This window comes from Cheilinus undulatus, linkage group 19, assembly GCF_018320785.1.
Source record: "Cheilinus undulatus linkage group 19, ASM1832078v1, whole genome shotgun sequence".
Taxonomy (NCBI): Eukaryota; Metazoa; Chordata; class Actinopteri; order Labriformes; family Labridae; genus Cheilinus; species Cheilinus undulatus.
In genome coordinates, this window is record NC_054883.1 from 12505378 (window position 1) to 12531322 (window position 25945).

The window sequence follows — 25945 nt, forward strand, 5'->3', positions numbered from 1 at the left end:
AAATTAAGAAATTCTCTTAAGAGACAGTTCTTTGTTGTGCTTAAGTGTGCATCCCCATCACCAACACTGATCCCTCTGAAAACAGGGGTGACATTCAGTAGTCAGTTAACCTGGCACGCCAGATGGATGTGTTTGGGGTGGTTGGATGAACATTCTGTATCTCACATCTTTATGGGCCAATCAGAGCAACAAAATACGTGACATAGCCGCTACCGAGGAATTAACTCCATAGAGAACAGCATAACACGATCCATGGCAACTGTAGACATGTCAGTACAGGACTTTTGTCATTTTTGAAAAGTAAAAAACTCACTGCTGTTCTTTGTTCTTCTTTAAACAAAGAAATTTCATTAGTTTCTGATAAAACTGGCGCTTTAGCAGCATCCATGCTTATCTCTTCTGCCATCAATGCACTGGCCTCTTGAAGAAACTGGAAGAAACCTGTTGTAGGGTCAGTTTGAAATCAAGTTCAAAATTGTGGACAATATTTCTAAAGTAGTGTTCATGGAGAATGTAAAAGGCTTAGGCTGCTGACCAGAATAAGAATCCCACAACAAACAGAAGAGCACCAGCTGCATGATTCTCCAGTCGTGAACTGAATATGCAATGCCAGACAACATCATCAGTCCAACAGAGTAGACCATTAGGATGGACTCAGTACAAAGTGCAGCCCTAGAGCGATCAGTCCATTCCAATGCTAAGAGACAGATGAAGAGTGCACAGAGGTTATTGTATTTCAGAGCTATAAATGGAGTAGAAAGTGTAGCAAACACCAGCGACTTCATGGTTAATAAAATTTAAACTAATGCACAACCAACAGCCAGTTGTAGCCATACCAAGATTTCTATTTATGGTAAACCACCAACAAACCACAAACAGAACACTTTTCAACATTGGATTTCCCCTTTAGTGAATTGTTTGCCACTAACCATCTCCCAAACTACAGTTTTGAAGCAGGAAAGTGTAAGACAGTGCCAAAGTGTCACAAGGAATTAACAGTCCCATGACCAAGTGGTCTCAGGATGGTGGATAGAAACAACAGCAGAAGGTCATCAAGGAGAAAAAAAAATTAAAAAACACAACAAAAATAATGTTCAAGATTGGATTGTTGGTCTCATAGCATCTTAATGACAAAAGGCAGACGTACCCAACACAGATGTGTTCATTGATGTTATACCCCCTGAAACTGCTGAGAAAAACTTTAGGACCATGTAAACATACATGTTGGGTGAGAAGGCAATACCCATCCCAGAACATGAAAGGAGGAAGAGTGAGAGCAGGATTGCACAGCGCCGGCCAAACCTACAAAGGAAGAGAGTAGATATACATTCATTTACACTTTGTTTGAAGTCACTTCAAAGTTTTTTCTTTATCTTACATATTAAAACGAGGGATACACAGAGGCATTGGTTGAACATTTGTATTGGCCAGTAGGCTACTGGAACTTTTCACAGCTCATTGGAAAATTTGTGTTGCATCAGTTTAATGCTAATACTAGTAAGAAAGCAAAGGTGGATACCATCAATTAAATAATCAACCAGTCACAGTAAATCCATAAACAAAGATGTTAACTTTGAAAGCAGCTAATCAGTTTAAATCTGTTACTATGACTGCTTTCATGACTGTGGGCATAGGTAGTTGAAGAGGTAGAGCAAGGTGAGCCGGTTATGGCTAAGCTCAGTATGTGACACTACTGGTCTTGTGCACTGAGAAGAAGAAAACAATGAAGAAACTGTTGTGGACTCTTCCCTGTGTCTGAAATAAAGGACAGTATGGACAGGCTATCCTTCAAATGGAACCTAAGACATGAATGCTGTTCTATAGAGAGAAAATTAGCTCAGCTAGCTTGCTATGCTAGCACTGCTGTAAGTAAACAGAAGCTTTGGGGAGGCATTAAATGCCACTCAGGTAAGTAAAGATTTTAAAATATGCTTAATGATGTTGTTAGGGAGCAAATGCTATTCTATTAGTCAGTGTCAGGATACCTGCCGTTTGAAACAGGTAAGAATGTCGAACCAGAAGGGGGATGTAAGGAATATTCTGACATGTCAGTATTGATTAATCAGGATCATGGGGCGATTATGTCACACTAGTAGGGTGTCGTTCTGACAGGAGTCTGGCTGCAGACCATAAATTTCAGACGCCCCCTTCGTGGGCTGTTACCGTAAGACACTGCATCTGTCATAACAGAAATATATATTAAAACTCTCAAAATAAAATCATATTAAACTTTTGGTTATGTTATGGTAAGGCTTAGGGACACTAGAAGTTAAAAGTTCAAAACATGACCTGCAAAACCTGGTTACAAAAAATTTATTAAGCTGAGTAAACAGTGTAACATAAATAAAGCTTGTCCTCCATTAAAACATTTTAGCGTAGCAAATGTAGCTAAAGCTAAAGCTCATGAAGCTGATGGAGATACTTACAAAGCAAACTTTTGCTACCTAAGCTACATAGCTACATTGTTTACATAACTTTCATAGCTAAGTTACCTTTAGCTATGTTTGCTAAAGCTCATGTTGCTAAAGCTAACTTAGCTACATTAGCTTATGTTCTAATGTTTACTACATAGCTAGCTAACAAAGCTAAAGCCAGCCATTGTTTGTGCATCTACTTCCAAAACATCATTTACTCCAGGTTAGACCTCTGACTTTTTTAGCTGTATTATTTTGAAATGTTGCTGAGTCTGTAATGTTTTAAATGTGGTTATTTCATGAATTTAACTGCCATATTTTATGAATAAATTTCGATAAAAGAAAAAATCTGTCGCAGGAAAAGCATTGTACTTTCAAATTATGGCAGTTCTGAGTTCTACCATTTGCAGCAAGACTGTCTTCTTATCATCGGGCCTGATGTTTGACAATGGGCAGCACTGTTAGTTGGTAAGTGTTAAGTTTGGAAGATATTTGATATCAGGCATGAGAAGTCTGGTATCACCTTTGGTTTCACAATTGCAGCACCTGTAATCAGTACTTGCAATAATAATGATATCAATGGTACTTTATAATTAAAGTATTGTCATGTGGGTGTGTTTATATTGACTACCTACCTGTCTGAAATTGCTCCATACGTCAGCACTCCTACTAAGATGCCAGCCATGGAGATGGACTGAGAAACCTCAATCAAACCACTTTTGTCACACACCACATCAAACTGAAGACGAACTGGGTGAAAAGTAGAAAGGGGGGATGAATGTAGGATTTTGGCCCCAACATACAGTATAAGAACCCTGTTAAAGTGATAAGCATCCAGACTTTTTTTGTTTACCTCAGTCACAATGGTAGAAGCACCTGCAGGTGCATCATAGTCCCATCCAGCTATACATCCTGTTGTTGTGTTAATCCCATATGCTTCAATGGTCTCCAAATCCCAATCCACAGGTGTGAATATTTCACACTTTTCAAACTGTCCATCCTCATTCACAGGAAGAGTGAGATGTCTTTGTCTCTCTTCTGTCAGGTTGGGCCCTCTCTCCAAGATCCAGTCAGTGTTACAGTGATGTGGAAAGCTAATTCCCAGAAATATCTGACCGATGCCGTCAAAAGCTCCAAAAATGTCTGGGATGCATAACACAGCCAGTAATCGTTTTTGAAAGAAACCAAACTCTCCAATCTCCTGAAGTATCCGCCCAAAGTTGCTCATAGTCAAATGCAACAAAATAAGTGTTGCTTCCTGATCAAAGAGTGCCCAGCCTTATGTGTAAGAAGCCTGTGGATCGTACAGTTAAGCCTTTTGAAATACATTAATCTAAGGAATTAATATTTAACCAGAACAGTGTTGTTATAGCTTCAAGATAATAACAATGAATACCCAATGATGGATTCAAAGATTAAGTGTATGCTTTTTTTCTTACACAGGGAATAAAAGACATAGATAAGAAAAAGTGAAATGCTGAGTCTTAACATGGATTGAGAAAAAACTCCCTTTACAATACTAAAAAAAGAGTTTTGAGTGGGAGGTGTAGGAGGGGCTGAGTGAGCGGACTCTGTTTACTTCTTGACTGATCACGGATGGCACTGAACTCTAAAAATGCATGATTTAAGCATTAATTTACAGATGTGACATAAAGATAAGGTTCATGCCATTTGCTTAAGTTTTCAAACCAATTTGCTCTTCTTTTAAGGAGTTCACAGTCTTCTTTAATTATTAACTTCCTGATTGCGAGGTCATGAGACATCACATGTATAGAACAAAAGCAAACAAAGCACATTTTCTGACAAATACAGGAAAGAGATCACAGTACTCCTGTTGTAGCTTCTCTGTGAAGCAAACTCTACTCACAAAGCTCTTAGTGGTCAGGCATTGACTAATACCCCCTGACTGGCGAATCCATCTTGCAAAGCTCCTGTCTGAACCGTCTGGGCCCGGTTAGAAAGTGACAGGACCAATCAGCAATGAGGGGCAGTACTTTCAAGTGCGGCAGTGTCATGATATAAGCAAGCAGCAACAAGAGGCCGATGCAATTATGGTGGAAGACATAAAAAAAATGCTTTAATTAAGTTTTAAGTTGTTAATTAAAAAAAAAAAAATCAAAAGTAATCTATCAAAATAAAGTATTTACAATAAATGATTACTTTTTAGAGAAAGTCCCAAAGCAAAAGAAGCCTTAGTCCTTATCTTAGCCCTTCCCCTTGGTTTTGCACATTCACGTCAGGTGAAGGGGTATTTCAATTCTCTTTTGAATCGAGGACTAGGGCCCAGGGCTACATAGGCCTTGAAGTGAAGACTTTACAGGACCACACTTGAAACCAAGCGGTATGATGATTTCCCATCATGCACTGCGTTCACATGCGAAATGGCACAATGAACTACAATATTTTTGTAACTAATTTTACAAAATGCAACAGTTGTGTTTTCTCATTTATACAATCTTTACCTACTGGACATTTTTGTATTTTTAGTATGTACACCTGTAAACCAGGGCTATTAATTGTTTAAATAAATGGAGAAGATCAGCACAGAGAGCCATAATATGAACAAGACGGTTGAAGTTTTATTGTCATCTCTGATGGCAGCTGTTTATCAATGATGTGTCATGATAAGGAGCAATCAAGTGGGGTCTCATTTCTTAAGGGAAGGTTTTCACCCCTACCCCTTACTACTCTGTTTCAAGGGGCAAAGGGAAAGGGTAGGCAAAGAGGATGGGCTAAAGGGGTATTTATTTATTTATTATTATTTTTTTATTAGAAATGGTAGAAATGGGATTAGCCCTAAATCTCCCCTCCTGCAACCTCCACTGCTAGCAGCCTCCACTTCCTGTGGGCGGGGCTTAAAAGGCCATCCTGAGCAGCCAGCAGGTCCTTCGTCAGGTAATCTCAAGAGAGAACGAAGAAAAAGTATTACTGAACATTAAACAAAGTAGTATTAAATCAAAGCATGTGACTGAATGTTAACTAAACTGTGTGCATCCAAATTGGTAAACACCCATCAAAACTGCAATAAAGTGGGATCAGTTAAAACAAAAGTAAATGTGCAGTGTCATTTATTAAAGGGGAAACAAAAATGACTAAGATTTGACAAATTAACAAAAAGGAATATTAACATGAGATGGCAGCAGCCGATGCAGCAACTATACTTACCAAAGCAACAGATAATTATTATATTTTTTATGCTGTAGTTTATAGCCTTCTTCAAAATGTAAACCTTTAATAAAACATAATTTCCTATATTTTCAATAATGTTTACAATGTGGATAGGCACACTGAACCTTTGGTCAAACTTCATAGCTAAGCCAGGATGTGCAAAAATGTCAGGATGCCAGTGAATAAAGAAGAAACTGCAACAGCGTGCATGTTAACTTTGAAAGCAGTGCTAAAGTGGCGAAAATGGGCTCAACAAGTGGTGAAAAGCGGTTAAAAGTGGGAAAAAAATGCATGGAAGAAAAGTGGTGGAAAGTGGCAAAGATGGGTTAGAGGGGGGGAAAATAACTAGATATCTGTGAAAATAGTCAGAAAAAGTCAGAATAATTGTCAAAAACGTGGCGAAAAAGGTTTAAAAAGGGGAAAAAAGGTGATACGAGTGGCAACAATGAGTTACAGGTGGATTTAAAGTGGCAAAAAAGCAGCAAAAATGGGTTTTAAGTTGATAATTTTTATTTGTATAGCATCATTCACCAAACGTCACAACGTGCTTCACAAAAGTTAAAATAAAATCACAACAAATCAACAACATCAGAGCATCAAAAATATGAAATTTAAAAGTGGTGAAAATGGGCTCAGCAAGAGGTGAAAAGCAGTTGAAAGCAACTAAAAATGTGTGTAGAAAGTGGTAAAAAAGAGGTCAAAAGTGGCAATGAGGGGTAAGGGGGGCAAAAATTGTTTAAAAGAGGCAAAAATGAGTTACAAGTAGCAAAGATGGGCAAAAAAGGTGGTGAAGTGTGATTTTAAAAGTTGCAAAAATGGGTTTAAATGACAAAATGGAGAGGAAAAAATGTTGAAATAGGGTCAAAATTGGTCAAAAAGAAGCAAAATTTGGCAAAGGACAAAAAATGGATAAACTAAATAATAATATAACTGTTAGCCAGGATGTATGCTAGCACTAATACGACTGATCCAAGACAAATGCATTGATATTATCAGTAAATCACAACCAGGGAGGGCCTATTCACTGGGTTTGTCAGGGGCCCAGCTACTCTGTGAACAGGCCTATTCACAGTATAATATATGAAAGGTGTGGTGAGTAAACTTACAAGTGCAGAATAAGTTTATGTAGGCACAGTGAAATATGTAGAGAAATCCTTGCTATATAACACGACTTCCTGTAACAATAAAAGCTAAGATTTTACATCAAATACTCAAGTTTTACTTCATTTAGTAGAGAGTTGTTATCTAATGCAGAGCAAAGAAATTAACATTTTATGTTAAAATTTGTGTTCTCTTTCCTGATGTTTGATGTCAAGTGAAAAGGATCCAGTGCCAGTCTCAGGATTTCTGAAAATGAAGAAGAATTAAATAAATTACAGTTCTTAAAACTTGTGTATTCTTACACATTATTCAAGAAGATTCTGACATTCACCAAACCTTTCTTATTTGGGATTTGTTCTTATGAAATAAATCTGAGAGCACTTGGGGTATGAATTTTGTTTTGGTTCAACTCCTCTGCTGCTCACTGAGAACACACACCAGGTCAAACTGAGAACAGGACAAATGGTGGAGGAGAAGGAGAAGAAAGAAAAACACAAAATCAGTTTTAGATTTCTCTAGAACAGTGGTTTACAAGTAATGTGTCAAAGAACACAAGTGTACCTTCAGGTAAAACTAGATTCCCTGTGAGAATTTGTTCAACAACTTATTACTTCAGATATAAAACAAACAAATATACTGTACAGGTTATTTCACATGGGTATGAATATGGCATGCCCTGAGATTTTAGTGTGGTCTTAGGTGTGCCAACTGGGAAAACAGTTTGAAAACCCCTGCCTTATTGGCAACTTGGGATTTATTAATATAACCTTTGGGTCAGCAGGAGCTCAGAGTGTTGGACTTGGTTTAAAACCAGAGGGTCACTGGTTCAAGTCCCACTTGGACCAAAATTGAAATAGGTGTGGTTGCTAAAGAGGTTCCAGTTCACCTCCTAATTAGCCTGTAAGGTTAGGAAACACTTTACTATACCTCCTAAACATCCATTCCATCTATTTTCTATACTGCTTGTCCTATCTGGGGTCATCTGGGGCTATCCCAGCTGTCATTCAGAGAGAGGCAGGGTAGACCCTGAATGAGTTCTACCTGCCAGTGTAATGGATATAAAAGGTTTAACGCTGATGCAAAAAGCTTTTAAAAGAGGTAATTTAAGTTAAAATGTCTTAAAACCAATTTCAAGGAGATTAAAAAAACAGTATGTGATTAAAAGAAATAGTCATGTAAAAGTGTTACTGTATTTTGCTATGCTTGATTTTCAGTTCATATCTGCTATCAATTAGTTTGGTCTTGAGATTTGTTCGTTTTTTTTTTGTGTACTTCCAGGTTGAGCCACTAGGGGGAGAAGGTGGCCTGCACAGCATTTATGACACTGTTCAATGAGAGAATGAGAGAGTCTTCTGAAAAGTATGTTGATTTTTATGCACTCAGTACTTGGTTGGGCCTCCTTTTGCATGAATTACTGCATCAATGTGGCATGACAAGGAGGCCATCAGCCTGTGGCACTGCTCAGGTGTAATGGAAGCCCAGGATGCTTTGATAGCGGCCTTCAGGTCATCTGCATTGTTGGGTCTGGTGTCTCTCATCTCCCTCTTGACAATACCCCATAGATTCTCTGTGGGGTTCAGGTCAGGCCAGTTTGCTGGCCAATCAAGCACAGTAACACCATGGTCATTGAACCAGCTTTTGGTACCTTTGTCAGTGTGGGCAGGTGCCAAGTCCTGCTGGAAAAATGAAATCAGCATCTCCATAAAGCTTGTCAGCAGAGGGAAGCATGAAGGTCTCTAAAATGTCCTGGTAGATGGCTGCGTTGACTGTGGACTTCAGAAAACACAGTGGACCAACACCAGCAGATGCCATGGCAGCCCAAATCATCACTGACTGTGGAAATTTCACACTGGACTTCAAGCAACGTGGATTCTGTGCCTCTCCACACCTCCTTCAGACTCTGGGACCTAGAAGAGTGGAGAGGCACAGAAGTCCAGATCCACAGGAGTGAACATTTTACAGCTCTCATACTTCCCGTCTTCACTCATGGGGAGAGTGAGATTTGTTTGCCTCTCTTCTGTCAGGTTCGGTCCTCGCTCCAAGATCCAGTCGGTGTTACAGCAATGTTCAAAGCTCATGCCTGTAAACACTTGACCAATAATGTCAAAACCAGCAAATATGCTGATGAGGCATAATGCAGCCAGTAAGGATTTCTGAAACCAACCAAACTCTCCAACCTCCTTCAGGATCTGCCCAAAGTTGCTCATATTGATACTGCTTGCAGTGATTCCTCAACAATGAGAGGAGAATGATATGGTCTTTATATCATTCCATGTCAACAAATTAATAATTAACCCAATGTGATACACATCTGATTATCACAGTGTTTTCATCAGGATATTACAGCTGTCACATAACCAACCATTGTAAAAGTTGGTGTGGATAAAATAATAACAGATTTGATAACACCACAAACATGGAAGTGCTGACAGACACTGTAGAGAGGATTTTTGGCACAGAGTCAGAAATATTTATGAAAGATAAGACTGAAGACTTTCATTCTTAAAACAAAAAGCCCTTTGACCAACTTACACAAACAATACTCCTTCACAAACAGAAAAAGAGTTTAATAGAATTAAGAGAAATAACCCCTGCTGTGTGAAGTATTTATCTTTGCACAAAACCTAATTCCAAAAAAGTCTGGATATCATATAAAATGTGAAAAAAAGGATTACTGTGGTTTACATTTTATTTTCTTAAATTTTATTTTCTGGCTTTTTGCCTTTATTACAGAGATAAGACCATGAAAATGACCATAGGCCAGACCTAAACCAAGGCCTACATGGGGTGCAACCTAAACTCTAGGCTTTGATTTGCATATTTTTAACCTATATTCAATTGAATGCAGCAAAAAGTCAAACCTCTGGGATTTAAAGCCTGATTTCAGCCTGGATCTAAATTAAGACAAAAATCTGAGCTTAAAGTCTTATGTCTGAGGTTAAAGTCAGAATTCTAATATCTAAAGTCAAATCTCCTTGTTTAAAGATAAAACTGTGACATTTAAAATCTGATTCTAGTGATTTAAAGGAAAATTTCTGAGTTTACAATAAATCTGAAATTAAAAGCATGAATTCTAAAATTAAAATACAGATTCTGAAATTTAAAGCCTGGACTCTAAGTTTAAAGTCCAAATTCTGAATCCGAAATCTAATTTTTGAGATTGGAAAAAAAAAAAAAAAATCAGTGTACAGTCAAATTTCTCTGATTCAAAGGCTGAATTCTAAGTTAAACTTTACATTTATGAGATTTAAAGCTTTAATTCTAAGTTTAAAATCATAATTCTGAATCTAAAATTAAAATTCTGAGGTAAAGAGCCTAACACCTGAGTTAAAAATCAAAATTTTAAATCAAATTCCTGAACTGTAAAGACAAATTTAAAGGCTAATGTCTGTGGTTAAAATGAGAATGTAGAGATCTAAAGTCAAATTTTAGATTCACAGACAAAAATATGAGATTAAAATCAAATAAAAGATTTAGTCAAAATACTGAGATTTAAAGTCAATTTCTGAGTTCAAAATTTCACAGATAAAATAAAATCAAATTCTAAAATGTAAGCCTGAATTCAAAGTTTAGAGTCAAATTTCTGAGTTCAAAATCACATTTCTGAGATCTAAAAACAAAATTTGAGTTTACATTTTAAAATCAGAGGTAAAAGTCAGATTTCTGAAATCTAAAGTCAGATTTCTTAGATATAATGATTAAATTCAGAGATTTAAATTCATGTTTCAAGATCTTTTGCTAGCCAGTCTAGGCCCTCAGTTGTGGCTGCATTCTCACCAGTACCCCACAAGATTTGCCATCTCAACAGTTATCTGTCCCTCAAAAGATATAAAATAATTCTGAATTCACACTTTGAACTGTGACTTTTGTATCCAAAATTCTTGCTTCAATTTTAGAATCGAGATAAGAAAAATCCCTCTCCCTCTTCTGTGTTTGAGTCTGTCTGTCTTGACCAGAGCGTTCCTGTAAATAAGACTCTAAATCTCTGAGAAATAAAGAATGACAATAGTCCATCTTTCTTCAGTTCAATTTTAATTGTGTTTTTAAGTAACCTTTCTTAATCGACACGTCAGCACAGAGCGGAGCTCTACGATGTCCTCTTTTAAATGCACTCTGTCTTTAAATCGATTTTAACCATAACCTTTTAAAGTAGTGTCTCCAACTACGCTTTTACTTGAGATCTGTCAGCACTGACATCCCCAGAGAATCCAGAACCCAGAACCAGCTGCCAAGACGTCAGTGGGTCCAGTAAATGGACCCGTGTCGGTAAGTCTTGGCTACTTGATGTCCCTTCTGTGGATCACCTTTGCATCAACTTTAATACACTGTGGGCTCCGTTTTGAAGCCCTTGTGTGTAAGTAGACCCGCTGATCTCCTTAACAAACGCAGACTTTGCTACCAGGCTACACAGCACGCTACCTGTCAAGCACCTCTTGCACCCGTACTGGCCTCTCTTTATTCTTCTATCTCCCCAGCCTCATCATCCACCAACTCTGACATGGATACAAATGCCTGGACTCACCTCCTTCTCCAGCCCTTCTCCACCTGGTTGCAACTCCTGTCTCCGACTGTCCCAGACTGTCGCTGAGCTGAAAAAGCGGATCTCCACACTCCACAGGATTAGAGATGAGGAACGTTTTCTGGATGCCGTTCTTGCAGATGCCTCTACTATCACCTTACCCATGAAGGAGCTGGCCGCCGACACTATGCCAGATAATCCACACAGTGGGGACTCTATGGTGGTTACTGTAGGCGCACCTGCCTCAGTCCATACTGAAGCTGACCTGGATACAACCATCCTGAATGTCAAAGTCCAGGCTGAGGAGTGCTGGCTACAGCAGGGTGCCAAGCCCAAAACCACCAGGAGCTCCTGTACAGCACAGCTACCCTGGACTGCTGTTAAAAACAAGAGAAGGTCTTCGCCCCGACACCACTCTCCTCCTGTAGCGGAGCTTGCACTGACGAACGGCTACAACATTGTGAGCATGCAGGATTTTCCTCTGCTGACAACTGTCTTCCACTCCACTCCAGCGGAGCACCTGCAGGCCGCTTTCCCCAGGAACTGAAGCCTATAGTCGGGTGCCCTGTAGCCCAGCCCACGGAATAAAGTCCTTATTTACTCCATCAACATCAGTAATTGCCTGAAGACCTCATAGGAAAATATCCATACCGAACTTTACCCCCGCTCCACGCCGCCTCCCCCGCCCCCTCCTTTCCCCCAAAAGCCGTCCAAGCCCTCCACCCTCTCAGGATGTTGCCCCTCCATACTCCTCTTCCCCTCCAACCACACTTCTCATCGGTGACTCCATAATAAGGAACGTAAGAAGAAAATCTGTTAAAACTGTCTCCCTGGTGCTAAAGTCGCTGATGTCCGAGAGAAATGTCCCAATCTCCTGGATAAATACAGCAGCGCCAAAAACATAATTATTCACATAGGCTGCAACGATGTCACTGACAAGAGATCAGAGATTTTAAAACGTGATTTTAGTGAACTCCTTTCCTTCCTCAAAGACTGTGGAGAGCGAGTTTTTATCTCTGGCCCCATCCCCTCTTTCAATCGTGGCCCCAGCCGCTTTAGTAGGATCCTCAGCCTTCACACCTGGCTCCAAGCCACCTGTCCCTCCTACGGTGTCCTTTATGTCAGCCTATTTGACCTCTTTTGGAATAGACCCTCTTTTTACAGGAATGACAGCATCCATCCTAGTGATCCCAGCGCGCGGGTTTTAACGAACAATATCTTTTATTCTGTTCTTAACTCACCATGACTACATACTCTTTCCAAGCCAATTCTCTCATCTACCACCCCTGGTCACATCAAGTCTGCCCCGCTCTCGTCTATACAGTACCTTAGCCCCCTCCCCTCTGGTCAGACGGGAAAAATGTATCCACAAACACAGCCCTTCATATTCCTGTGAGAATCACAGATCACTTAAACAAAGTCTCTAAATCCCTCACCGCCGCAAATCTCCGTAATCTCAGGTAGATCTCTCCCTCTCCTCACCTCCTCCACACCTGATATCCATGTCAAAACTGCACTTTTTAATGCAAGGTCAATTTTAAACAAGACTTTTATTTTCAATGATTTTATCACCACTGCCCAGTTAGACTTTTTACTCATCACTGAAACCTGGCTGAAACCTGGGGATCAGGCCCAGGCAATAGAAATATGTCCTCCAAATTTTAACTACTTTAGTGTCCCAAGAACCACTGGCCGTGATGGAGGTTTAGCAGTCATCTACAAGAACACTTTTAAATGTCACCAAATCTCTTTTAAACCTCTCTCTTCTTTTGAGACTCTTTTGTTTTTAATCCAATCCCCAGAGCCAGTTCTATGTGCAGTCATCTATCGTCCCCCTCGCCTAAATGTTGACTTTTTATCTGAATTCTCTGATTTTTTTGTCATTTATTTTTTTGAACTACGACAAAGTGATTTTAGCAGGTGATTTTAATATCCATGTTGATGATCCCTTCAACAGACTTGCAAATGAATTTCTGAATCTCACAGACTCTTTTAATCTTGTTCAACACGTGTCGGGGCCTACCCATAAACACGGCCACACTCTGGATCTTGTTCTTACGTTGGATTTTAATGTCGGCTCTGTTAACTATGAGGATCCTGTTTTATCTGACCACTGCCCCATTTTATTTGATGCCCTCCTACCCTGCCAACCTGCTGTTTGCTCTGTGCCACATTTCTCCTCCCGCCCCATTAACACCAACGTTATTAGTAAATTTTGCACTGCTTTCGCTACAGCCCCCTGGCCCCCACCTGCCGATCTGTGTACCGAAGAAATGGTTTCGTTGTTTACCTCTTCTTGTACAAATATCATCAATACTGTTGCACCCTTAAAACTCAGAAAACCAAAACCAAAATCCCAGCCCTGGCTCAACAACACCACCCGTGCCTTCAGAAAAAACTGCAGAAAGGCAGAAAGAAAATGGAAAAAGGACAAACTTCAAATCTCCCATGACCTGTTAAAACACTCCCTCATCCAGTACCAAGATTCAGTCAAAACTGCAAGAGCAAAATATTTTTCGGACCGCATATCTAAAAACCTCCACAGACCAAAAGTTCTTTTCAGCACCATAAACTCTGTGATCAGTCCAGCAGACAACACCTGTAACTCCTCTTCATTAACTTCAGAGAACTTTCTACAATTTTTCATAGACAAAATAACTGATATTAGAAAACAAATCACCCCTTCCCCTTTTGAACCTCCCGACCCTCCCACAGCTATCCCTGTTTTCAATCAATTTTCCCCTGTCTGCCTCTCCACCCTACAGGATATAGTCCTTCATTTAAAGCCAACCACTTGCCCTTCTGATTGTATCCCTGCTCAGCTCCTCAAAGAGGCGTTTCATACCCTCGGCCCCAGCATTCTCGCCATCATAAATAGCTCCCTCTCCACTGGTTACTCTCCCTTTTATTTTAAACATGCAGTGGTTCAGCCCCTTCTTAAAAAGTCACACCTCGACCAAAACATTTTATCCAATTTTAGACCTATTTCCAAACTTCCATTTTTATCAAAAATTCTACAAAAAGCTATCTATCAACAACTATTGCAATTTTTAAAAGTCAATAATTTATTTGAAATTTTTCAATCTGGTTTTAAGGAAAATCATAGCACTGAGACAGCTCTTTTAAAGGTTCTTAATAATTTGTTTTTAACAGCAGACAATGGAGACTGTGCTATTTTAGTCCTTTTAGATCTAAGTGCCGCTTTCGACACGGTTGACCATGAGCTGCTCATTAATAGACTAGAAGACTGGGTTGGGATACAGGGGATAGCTCTTAACTTTTTTAAATCTTACCTCAACAACAGAAGTTTTAATGTGACCTGGAAAAACAACCCTTCCTCCACGGCCCCCCTTACCTGTGGCATCCCTCAAGGCTCAGTTTTAGCTCCTCTTTTATTTTCCATTTATATGCTGCCACTTGGTAACATTATAAAGAAACATAATGTCTCCTACCACTGCTTTGCCGATGATACTCAAATATATCTCCCCCTGAAACCCCACAGCCCTCAGTCCCTACAACCATTACTCAACTGTTTCCAGGAGATCAATGATTGGATGGCACAAAATTTCTTAAAACTTAATCAACAGAAAACTGAAATAATTCTCTTTGGCCCCCCTGCCCTCACCTCCCAAATTCAAATTCACCTTGGCCCTCTGTCAGCCTATGTAAAACCCTCTGCGAAAAACTTGGGCGTGACCTTTGGTTCTGCATTTACCTTTGAAAAACAAATAAACTCGGTGGTGAAAGGCTGTTTCTTTCAATTAAGAATCCTGGCCAAAGTGAAACCATTTTTAAGTTTTAATGACACTAAGAAACTGATCTTATTTCATCTAGATTAGATTACTGCGACTCATTGTACTTAGGAGTCGGCCAATCCCTTTTAAAACGTCTGCAATATGTCCAGAGCGCTGCTGCCAGGTTTTTAACAGGTACTAAAAAATGCGAACACATTTCCCCCGTACACTCTTCCCTCCACTGGCTCCCTGTCCATTTTAGAATTCATTTTAAAATTTTATTGCTTGTTTTTAAATCACTCCATGCCTTGGCTCCTTCTTATCTATCTGACCTTTCAACCCCTTACGCCCCAACACGTTCACTCCACTCCTCTGACCAGTCTCTCCTGGTCATCCCTCCGACCCAGAGAAAACTCAGAGGAGATCGGTCCTTTTCAGCTGCAGGCCTCCGTTTATGGAACCAACTGCCCCCCCACATTAGATCCGTCACCTCGTTATGTTCCTTTAAATCACAGCTGAAAACCCATCTGTTCTCCTTGGCTTTTGACTAAAATTAGACTGCTCCCTCATATCCCTTTCCCGTTAAACTAACACTCCTTTTATTAACGTCTCTTCTCTCTTTGTGCTTACTGTCGATTGTTCCTCACTGTTGTGTATATACTTCTATTTGTATCTTGCCTCGCTATGTGAAGCACTTTGGTCAGCTCGTGCTGTTTTTAAATGTGCTATATAAATAAATTGGATTTGATTTGAATCAATAGCTTAATAACGCACAGGAACAAGAAAATAAAGGACAATATTCTATTGTTCAAAAACTTGACATACAGCTTTTGTATCATATGTTCGCACTTTCCTTCACTGTGTGGATGTCAGCAAAGATACTGGGATCAGATCTGCATTTTTCATGGCTCAATGAAAACAGTTATTTGCATGAATACAAATTTAGTTTGCTAAAACTACTAGCTATCATTAAAAAAGTGATGACCAAGAACTACAGATTGCTCCATGTTTTTTATTGATAACTACAGCATAGTTATAAGAAAAAAGGAAAAAGTAGATTATGATCTTCTGTGAATAGGAATTAAAGTTTGTGCTCTTCAACTATTTGTTCAGAATTGTTTCTTTTTTCCTTTGGTCCATTCAGAGTCTCTCTAAAATAAAAAAAAAGAGCAAGTGATTATGTAGAAAATTATAATATCAAAAACCTGTCATTTTTTTCCATTTAAGCCTTCAGACTCACTCTGTCTCTGCATGATCCTGAAGTTCCACATTGAGAGTTTCAGGTAGTAGCAAACACAAACACCCAGCAGTGATGGGAACGATGCCATATATCGACATGGGGATGGCGTAATGGTAGACCTGCAGCAGTCTGATGAGTGGAGAGAGAATCCCCCCTACACGAGCACACATGGAGTTCAGAGCTACACCGTTCTGCCTGCAAGAAACACAGTGGACTCATCAGAATCCAACCCTGATTCATAAATGTTAGAGTACACAGAAATAAGAGTATCAGGACAGAGATGCATGAAAGTCAGAAAAAAACATCCGTTCAGCTTTCTGTGCTGAACCTAAGCCTGAGCTAGCCCGTAGTGACGTACGCCATTGTGTTCACTGAAGATATGGTAATAAATAAAGCAGTGGGCAATACCATCTTAACAACAAATTCAGATAAAAATTAATAAATATAAATGATGCATAGCTTTAATGTTATCACTATATAAAAATAATAAAAATGGAGAAAACAGTAGAATGAGGAGGTGCTCCCGAACTTCGGACTGGTACTGTATCTTTAATAGAACCACTCATTTGGTCTCTGTCAACATACAAATATCTGTTCATACTTGCTGTTCCCGTAATGACGAGGAGTAGAGCGGAAACATCTTTTTCTGTCAAGGAAAGCTTTCCATGTTGCTCTCTGCACTTGCTTTAATAAAGGAATGCTGTCCATTTCTGACAAAAGTGCCGCTGTGGCTAAGTCTGAGTTAATCACTCCACCAGCAGCCATTGTACACAAGCACTCACACAACTAACCCTTTCTCCCCAAACTATCACATACTCATGCTGAAGCAGGTCAGCAGAGGAGCAAAAACATCTTTCCCATCATGAAGTGCTTGAAGGGTTGTTCTCCTTTCTTTATTTCTTACAGAGATGTGGTCAAGTTCTAGTAAAATGGATGAAATGCTGAAGCTTTATCAGAGGTATTTACAGCAGTGGAGGCAGCCATTACCAAGAGGGAGGAATCGCGCGGCGGTTCGAAACAACTGGGCCTAATGTGAAAGCACCCTAAGAAAAGAACTACAGGTTCTGAGAAAACTGAAGAAGACGTACTGCACAGCTATGATCAGTGGAAAACCTGACTGCAGTGGTGTGTATACTGAAGGAGAAATACACTGAAAATTTTAATGTTAATTGAAATGGTCATACAGCATTAGTCTCGTTTTTAATAACCATACCTCATATCAGCTACAGGTCTTAGCTGTCAGGCCTTTAACATTTACATTCATTTGAAATTATAAAAGGTGATACTCAATGTTTGTTATGTGCTATTGAATTTTTCATTTGAATTTTAAATCCATATTATCTTTTTTGTAGATGACTACTGTTTTGAGTCGAACAACTAGAAAAGGGCTATACAAGCTTAAATCCATTTACAATTTACAACTTTAAATTTGAGGGGATTGATTTTTTTTTAATTCAGTGCAGCAACATTAAACATGACCTTACCTTAAAACAGTTGGGTATAGCTCTGGTGTGTAAACGTAGACTGTGCTGAATGCAGCTGTGGCAGCGACTTTCCCCAGTACAGCTATGACTGTTGCAACCACAGGAAGATCTGATGGGATAGTAATACATTATGAAAAAAACACACTGTTTCAAATGACTGTTTCAAAATCATCCATTTCAAAGGGATATAAAGGTACCATTTGGGATGGCAAGGCTCACAAGGCAAGCAGCACCTCCAGCAATCAGAAAGCCCACTTCACATATCCGCCTTCCAAAGTGCTGCATTAACCCCAAAGCGCTCAGGTTTGCAGGGATTTCCACAAAACCAAAGATGAACTGTGTGAGGTAGATATTTAGGCCAAAACCACCAACATTCAGGCTCAGTCCATAATAAAGAAGACTTACTGCAGACCTAGTGAAGAGTTGGGGAAGTAGCATAAGTGTTCGTTTTATTCATCAGCAAGATAATCATGGTAAATGTGTTCTAATAGGTATTAATGAAAATGAAAATCATACCAGTTATATGCCATAATGATGGAGCGTTTTCTCAGGTATGGTATACGAAGGATGTCAAGCATGTTTTGTCTTTTAAATTTACCCTCAATTGTGAGCTGAAAACAGTAAAAGAGAATTTGAATATCAGAAAAAACTCTGTCTTGGTTGACAGCTTGCTTCATGCAGCTCACCTTGTCCATCAGGTCATCCGGTACCTTCCTCCCATTCACCCTGGCTGCTCTCTCAAGCTCCATCCGTGCTTCTTCCTTCCTGCCCTGGGCCATGAGCCAGCGAGCCGACTCTGGAAGAAACCTGTTGATGTAAGAGTTTAAAATCACAAAGTCTGACTTTGTGGGCAGGTTTTCAAAGGTTATTTTCACAGAGAATGTACAAAGCATCATAGTTTTAGAGGCTGCTGACCAGAATAAGAATCCCACAACAAGCAGAAGAGGGCTGAAGAGCACCAGTTGCAAGATTCTCCAGTCATGAATCAAAAATGCGATGCCAGACAACATCATAAGTCCAACAGAGAAGAATATGATGATGGACTCGGTGCAAAGTGCAGCCCTGGAGCGATCAGTCCATTCCAATGCTAAGAGACAGATGAAGATTAGACAAATCAAGTTATCGTATTTCAAAGCTGAATGTGGTGAGGGACGTATAGCCAAGCACCAACATGATTATTGAAATTTATAATAATCAACAAACCCAAACAGTACACTTTACATCACTTTTGAATGTTGGATTTTCATTATTTTCTGAGCATCTACAAGTTTCACTTTACTTGTAAAGGAAAATTGGAATAAGACTTCTGTTAGTTCATGCTGCCAGTTCAGTATAACATTCATATGATGGCACTGGGTGATGGGAGCATATGCCAGTTCAGCCATTTGCCATGTTAGCTTTGCCCTGTGCTGCTCTGGCCTTCTCATGGCCATCATCCAGGTCCACACCAGGCCTATGCCATGTGACCTCACAAGTAGGGATGGGAACCAAGAACTGGTTCTCAACGGAAACCGTTTCCAATTGGTTCAATCCATTGACATTATTTACATTCTAACTTAATGGTTCCCTTATCAATGCCTTACTCCCGCGTGCCATAAACACAGTCTCACATGATGCAGTCAGCAAACAAGAACAGAGAAGTTGAGGAAATAAACAAAGGTAAAATGGGGTATACAGTATTGCTGTCGGGTGTTTATAAAACGTTTTAAGAACACTTTTCTACGTGCACGCATAAGCACAGCAAGCAGAGCACACATCTCTACAGTGCTTCATCTAATCCTTTATCAAAATGCTTCAAGTCTTTCCACTGTATTAACAATTCTGAAAACCAATTTAAAAATGCTTTGAGTCTAAAATAAAACACGTTTATATGAAGAAGTTTACAGGAGCGCTGGAAGTGATTTATATAAATAAAATATTGTTGTATGGCATCTAGGGAGGGCCCATTTACTGAGCTTTTCAGGGGCACAGCCATTTCTGTACACAGGCCTGGCTATGCATACAACAACTGTCACAGCAACAAGACAATGATAACAACTAGTATGAAAAAGCAGACCTACCCAACACAGATGTGTTCATTGCTATAACACCTCCTGTAGCTGCAGTGAAAAATTTTAAGACCATGTAAACATACATGTTGGGTGAGAAGGCAACCCCTATCCCAAAACATGAAAGGAGAAAGACTGAGAGCAGGATTGCGATGCGTCGACCAAACCTGCAAAGAAAAAGAGTGAATAAACATCCTACAAGTATACCTCACATCAAGTTTTTACTTTTTCTTGTATCCTTTTACAGTTAAATGTATCATTATGATAGATACTAGGAATACACTGGGCATTAGTGTAACATTGGTATTGGGCATTGCTGGCCTTGTTGACACACATCACCCCCATCAACAAATAATGTGGCTTGCAATCATGTCAGCTGTGCTGCATGAGTTTAATGCTTGCAACAGTGGTGTGCATGGGGGGGGGGGGGCAGGGAGGGCAGTCACCCCCCCTCATGGCCGAATTGTTGAAAAATGCGTGCTAAAGTGCCCTTTTGGGAGGCAAAACGCATGTTAAAGTGCCCTCTTGGCAGGCAAAATGCACACTAAAGTGCCCTCTTGGGAGGCAAAACGTGTGCTAAAGTGCCCTCGAGAGCCAAAACACATGCTAAAGTGCCCTTGAGAGCCAAAACATATGCTCAAGTGTCCTTTTGGGAGCCAAACGTATGCTAAAGTGCCCTCCTGGTTGGCAAAACTCACTAAACTGCCCTCTTGGGTGGAAAAAACACATTAAACTCCAGAAGACAATTAGGACCAAGAAATACAATGAAACATTACTGTTGCAATGACTTTTATGTTGGGCCCTTTTTTGATCTATATTGAGCCAGAACTATATCACGCAGAACCAGTTTGGATTATCTGGTGCTAATATGGTGTTAAAATGCAATAGAATACAGGAAATGGTATCTACTTAATTGAACATGTTCTGGGGGAAGACCCCCAGAACTTCTAGGGATTAATTTATTTATTTATGTGTGTTCCTCACAGTCCAACATTGAATCTACACAGTTTTTGTGGATGCTGATCCTAACTACAAACTAACTTGAGTAGTCTGTCTATGTACGAAAGGCTCCCTGTGTGTGTGATGTCACAGCCCCTCCCTTCCTGTGTTCATCCCTGCTATACTCAGAGCAGAGGCAACTGTGAGAGGAGCAGAGTCAGATGTTTCCTTGTTAATGTGCAGTGTCGAAGTGTGCGTCCCTGAGATTATGTGAGTACTAAGTGCTTTAAGTAGTTCCTGTGTTGATTATGCTTCATGTTAAGAAGTAAACAACTAGCGGTTAGCATCCGCAATTAGCGTTAGCGATTAGCATGCTAGCTAGACGAAAAGCAAATCAATGTGTTTATAGCACTCATACGTTTCCTTTACATTGCTAACATGCACACCCTTATTTGTTGTAGTAATGTTTACATTTCCAGTGTATGTTTTGCTACTAGGAGTGTTATTTTTAGGTTCTCCTTGCTATTATGTTAGCATGTAGAGTGTGTTGTAAGAGACAGCAATGGAAACAGAGAGTGTCTGATTTATGTTATTGTTTATTGTTTTACAGACCACACACACACAACCCCAGATACTCACTCTAGCACTCAGTTATGAATCAAGCCTCAAAATGTAACGTTCATCCTCAACTGTGAAGTGGAATAAAAGGAGTGAACTCAAGAAGGAAACTGCTCAAGAGTGTTCTTACCGACACACCCTTATCAACACCCATCACCTTAAAATCAGCACTACAGTCCTTACCTGGTCCTCTCCAACAGTCTAGTTAGTCTGTTTTAAGGCTATATAATGTGCCACTTGTATAAAAGTGCAAATGTATATAAACATGTCTAAAGTGCCCTCGAAAACACACAAAACTTAGTGCCCTCTTCAGTGGCAAGAACGCACTGTATGTGCCCTTTATTTCGCCCCTGCCCTTGAAAAAGTTTGTGCACGCCACTGGCTGGTAAGCATGATCCAAATCTTGTAAAAGATTTAATTCAAACACATCAGATCCATGACGATCCATGGACTGGTATACAAATAAACCTTTTTGTTGTATTATCAGTCTTAACTCTTGTGCAGCTCTAGAATTATGTATCATTATGTGGGTAAAGCATCTTTCACAATAAAACCACCCTGGGAAAAGACGGGCATTTTAGCTGTAGGCTCTTTAAAATAGAGGGGGAATGATAGCTGATAGTAACAACCCTTTTTGTAAGAGATAAAAAGAAGCTCTGCAAAACATAAGCACAATTTGTCCCTCTTTGTTTCCTTTAGGCTAGTCAGCACGTAGCCAGCATGCCAGCGGAAGGTAACCACAGCTGTGCCAGTAAGCATAGCTTATGAGTCCACTGTGTTTCTTACGCAGCATAGCTGTGATAGTGAGCTAGTGAGAGATGGCAGAGAGGACAGCATTATACTGTTGATTTATCCCCTTTATGTTGGATTTTTGGATGAAAGGGACAAGAACAGCATCATGGTGAATGTAAGTTTAAAAGCGCCTGTTTTGTTTTCACTGAATCAGCTGTACATCTGGTCCAATTTCACATGTTATTATGTGCAATGTTTTTGTATACCTTTGCCAAGTTTGATATCACAATGCGAGCATATTTAAGAGTTGTAAAAGTTTTTACATCTGTTAGTGGTGTTATCAGGCTGCAGAGTTACAGATAATGGGCCATAATTCAGGCTTTACAAGGACAGTAGTGATGACACATTCAAAGGCAGACTTGCCGTTGTTTTACAACCAACAAGTGACAAGTGGTTTAAGGGTTTTAATATGTGGTAATACAAAAAAGTGCAAAAGTAACACAGGAATGTAGCATTACTTTTCTCAGTATTTAACACGGTAATCTAACAAGGTCTAATCAGGGATTACACTATGTATAGACCTGTTCTAGATGTAGTTACATGAACGGTGGCTAGCTATAGCTAAATCTAACGTAGCATACTAGCTACATAGTCAAATTTACTATGTAAGCCAATGTAGCTACGTTAGTTAAAACTTTAACAACATGAGCTTAAGCAAATGCAGCTAATGCTAACATAGCTAAAGTAAGGAAATGTTGAAAGATAATATAACTAGCATAGCTTTTTTAGCATTCGCAGTATTAGCTATGTAGCTTAGGTAGCTGGCATAGCTTTGCTAGCTTTAGCAAGATTAGTTACATAGCTATGTTACCTATGTAGCTAACATAGCTTCATTAGCTTTAGCCTTAGCTACATTGTCTGCGTTAGTGTTTTCTTTGAGGATTAGGTTTTTTCATGTAAGCAGATTGTTTGACTTAATAAAACATTTTGTAAAGATTCAACTTTGATATCCTAACCTTAACCTTTACCCTAACCCTAACTGAAGTTAAATCTGGTTTTATTTTGAAAGTTTTAGCATGTGTGTTAGTGTGGTCTGCATGAGAGGACATCTGAAATTTAGAGTCTGCAGCTAGGCTTGATTAAATTAGCTCAGTTAGCGTATTGTGCTAGCATTGCTCTGTGTAAACACAAGCTCTACCTGAGGGAAAATGACTGGCCTTGGGGAACTGATTAACCTCACTTAGGTTAAAAAAAAAAAAGAAAGAAAGAAAGAAGAGATAGTTACAGTTGCAAGAAAAAGTATGTGAAGCCTTGGAATTACATGGATTTCTGCATAAATTGGTCATAAAATGTGATCTGATCTTCATCTAAGTCACAAAAATAGACCTAAACAGTCTTCTTTAAACTAATACAACACAATTATAAGTTTTTATGTTTTTATTGAGCACAACATGTAAACATTCACAGTGCAGGGTGGAAAAATATGTGAACCCTTGGATTTGATAACTGGTTGACTTTCCTTTGGCAGCAATAACCTCAACCAAATGTTTCCTGTAGTTACAGATCAGACCTGAACAACAGTCAGGAGGAATTTTGATCAAATTGTCTTGATAAAGTTTGAAACCCATTTTTCTGTTGATGATAGCAATCCGTCCAGGCCCTGAGGCAGCAAATCAGCCCCAGACCACAATGCCCCCTCCACCATATTTCACAGCTGGGATTAGGTTTTGATGTTGGTGTGCTGTGCCTTTTTTCTCTATACATAACGTTGTGTGTTTCTTCCAAACAACTCAATTCTGGTTTCATCTGTCCACCGAATATTTTGCCAGAAGAGCTGTGGAACATCCAGGTGTTCTTTTGCAAACTTCAAACGTGCAGCAATGTTTTATTTTGTTTTTGGACAGAAGTGGCTTCCTCCGTGGTGTCCTCCCAAACTCCATTCTTGTTTAATGTTTTACGTTTCGTAGATTGGTCAACACATATGTTAGCATGTGCCAGAGATTTTTGTAAGTCTTTACCTGACACTCTAGGATTCCTCTTTACTTCAATGAGCATTCTTTGCTGTGCTCTTGCAGTCATCTTTACAGGATGACCACTCCTAGGGAGAGTAGCAACAGTGCTGAACTTTCTCCATTTAGAGACAGATTGTCTCTACTGTGGACTGATGAACATCAAGGCTTTTAGAGATACTTTTGTAACCTTTTTCATCTATATGCAAGTCAACAGTTCTTAATCATATGTCTTCTGAGGGCTCTTTAGTGCGAGGCATGGTTCACATCAGGCAGTGTTTCTTGAGAACAGCAAACTCAAAACTGGTGTGTGTTTTTACAGGGCAGGGTATAGCTTTAACCAACACCTTCTATCTCATCTTATTGATTGGACTCCAGGTTGGTTGATTCCTGACTCCGATTAGCTCTTGGGGAAGTCATTAGCCTAGGGGTCCACATACTTTTCCACCCTGCACTGTGAATGTTTACATGTTGTGTTCAACAAAAACATGAAACATGTTAGATGAAGATCAGATCAAAATCAGGCTAAATTTGTACGGTCTGATCCCACCCTAGCTGTTGATAGAGGACATGTTTGATATCAAGCAGAAGTATTTCTTATTTTCCCAATTGCTGTGCCACTAAGTAAGATCATTAATTCTAATAACTGTCTTAAGTACTTTACAATAAAAGCTTGGTCCCAAATCTTTGTCATGAAAGTGGATTTGATAATGTTGACTACTTACCGGTCTGAAATTGCCCCAAATGTCAGCGCTCCAAACAAAATGCCAGCCATGGAGATGGACTGAGAGACCTCAATCAAACCACTTCTGTCACACACCACATCAAACTGAAGACATACAGGGTGAAAAGTGGAAAATGAATGAAAGGTATAATCATGAGGATTATAGTCCCTGTTGTTAGTGATATCAAGCATGCAAAGAGCTTTGTTGTTTTTTTTTTGTTTTGTTTTTTTTACCTCAGTCACAATGGTAGAAGCACCTGCAGGTGCATCATAGTCCCATCCAGCTATACATCCTGTTGTTGTGTTGATCCCATATGCCTCAATGGTCTCCACATCCCAATCCACAGGTGTGAACATTTGACAGCCTTCAAACTGTCCATCCTCATTCACAGGAAGAGTGAGATTTCTTTGTTTCTCTTCTGTCAGGTTGGGCCCTCTCTCCAAGATCCAGTCAGTGTTACAGTGATGTGGGAAGCTAATTCCCAGAAATACCTGACCAATAACATCAAAAGCTACGAAAAGGGCTGGGATGCATAATACAGCCAGTAATCGTTTTTGAAAGAAACCAAACTCTCCAATCTCCTGAAGTATCTGCCCATAGTTGCTCATTTTCTCAAGTAGCAAGTTGTGGTGCGTTCTCCTCAAAATGTGTCAAGCTTCTCGTGCTAACAATCAGTGGAAAGTACACCTTAGCCTTTTGGAATACATAAATCAAAGAAATTAATATTTAACCAAGTACAGTGTTTGATCTTTATACCTCTGGCCCACAACAGCTGTACAAGTTAAAGAAGCAGTACAGATAACACCCAGGCTCAAAAGCTTCCTTCACAACCTTGTCATGGGGTAAGACCCCTGTTTTAATCTACTGAGCAAGTTCTGATGGGGAGCACTCTGTTCAATCAGCATTTAAAACACAACTGAAAGGGCCCCAATTAAAAGTCTCATAAAGTCTCTGTCTGATGTTTCATGCCGTTGTGTCCTACGACTACAGAATGGACAGTTAAAGCATTTCACCTTGCTTACAGGTCTCTTTATTAGAGTCAACACATGGAACATAAACGTGCTCTATCCAGCATCTCTCATAGTCTGTGTCACACTCGAATCAGTCCCCTGACAACACACATAGGAACAACAATCCTATTGTTACATCCAAGTCCACTCTGCAGGGAGTACCAAGAGAGGCTGGGTCCAGGGAAGGCCCATGCAGAGCCTAAG

The 25945-nt window shown here is 39.7% G+C and overlaps 1 protein-coding gene and 1 pseudogene across 1 annotated transcript; both read right to left on the reverse strand.

Annotated features, from left to right (window-relative positions):
- Window positions 1-374: 374 nt before the first annotated feature.
- Window positions 375-3642, reverse strand: LOC121527668 (annotated as a pseudogene).
- A 12530-nt stretch (window positions 3643-16172) lies between these two features.
- LOC121527590 (solute carrier family 22 member 13-like) lies at window positions 16173-25339 on the reverse strand. Its single transcript, XM_041814605.1, has 9 exons — window positions 24965-25339; window positions 24732-24835; window positions 19721-19875; window positions 18576-18747; window positions 18347-18467; window positions 18177-18271; window positions 17858-18072; window positions 17661-17769; window positions 16173-16371 (listed from the first exon to the last, which is right to left on the reverse strand). The coding sequence occupies exons 1-9, from the start codon at window positions 25337-25339 to the stop codon at window positions 16173-16175; spliced, it is 1545 nt and encodes a 514-aa protein (XP_041670539.1).
- Between the last annotated feature and the right edge of the window lie 606 nt (window positions 25340-25945).

Excerpts from the sequence above, each read along its gene's own strand:
- LOC121527590 (XM_041814605.1), bottom strand. The coding sequence starts at position 25,339 with ATGAGCAACTATGGGCAGATACTTCAGGAGATTGGAGAGTTTGGTTTC. Across the intron at positions 18,748-19,720 it reads AATGAACACATCTGTGTTGG|CATTGGAATGGACTGATCGC; the intron begins GTAGGTCTGCTT and ends TCTGTCTCTTAG. Across the intron at positions 16,372-17,660 it reads CTATACCCAACTGTTTTAAG|GCAGAACGGTGTAGCTCTGA; the intron begins GTAAGGTCATGT and ends TGTTTCTTGCAG.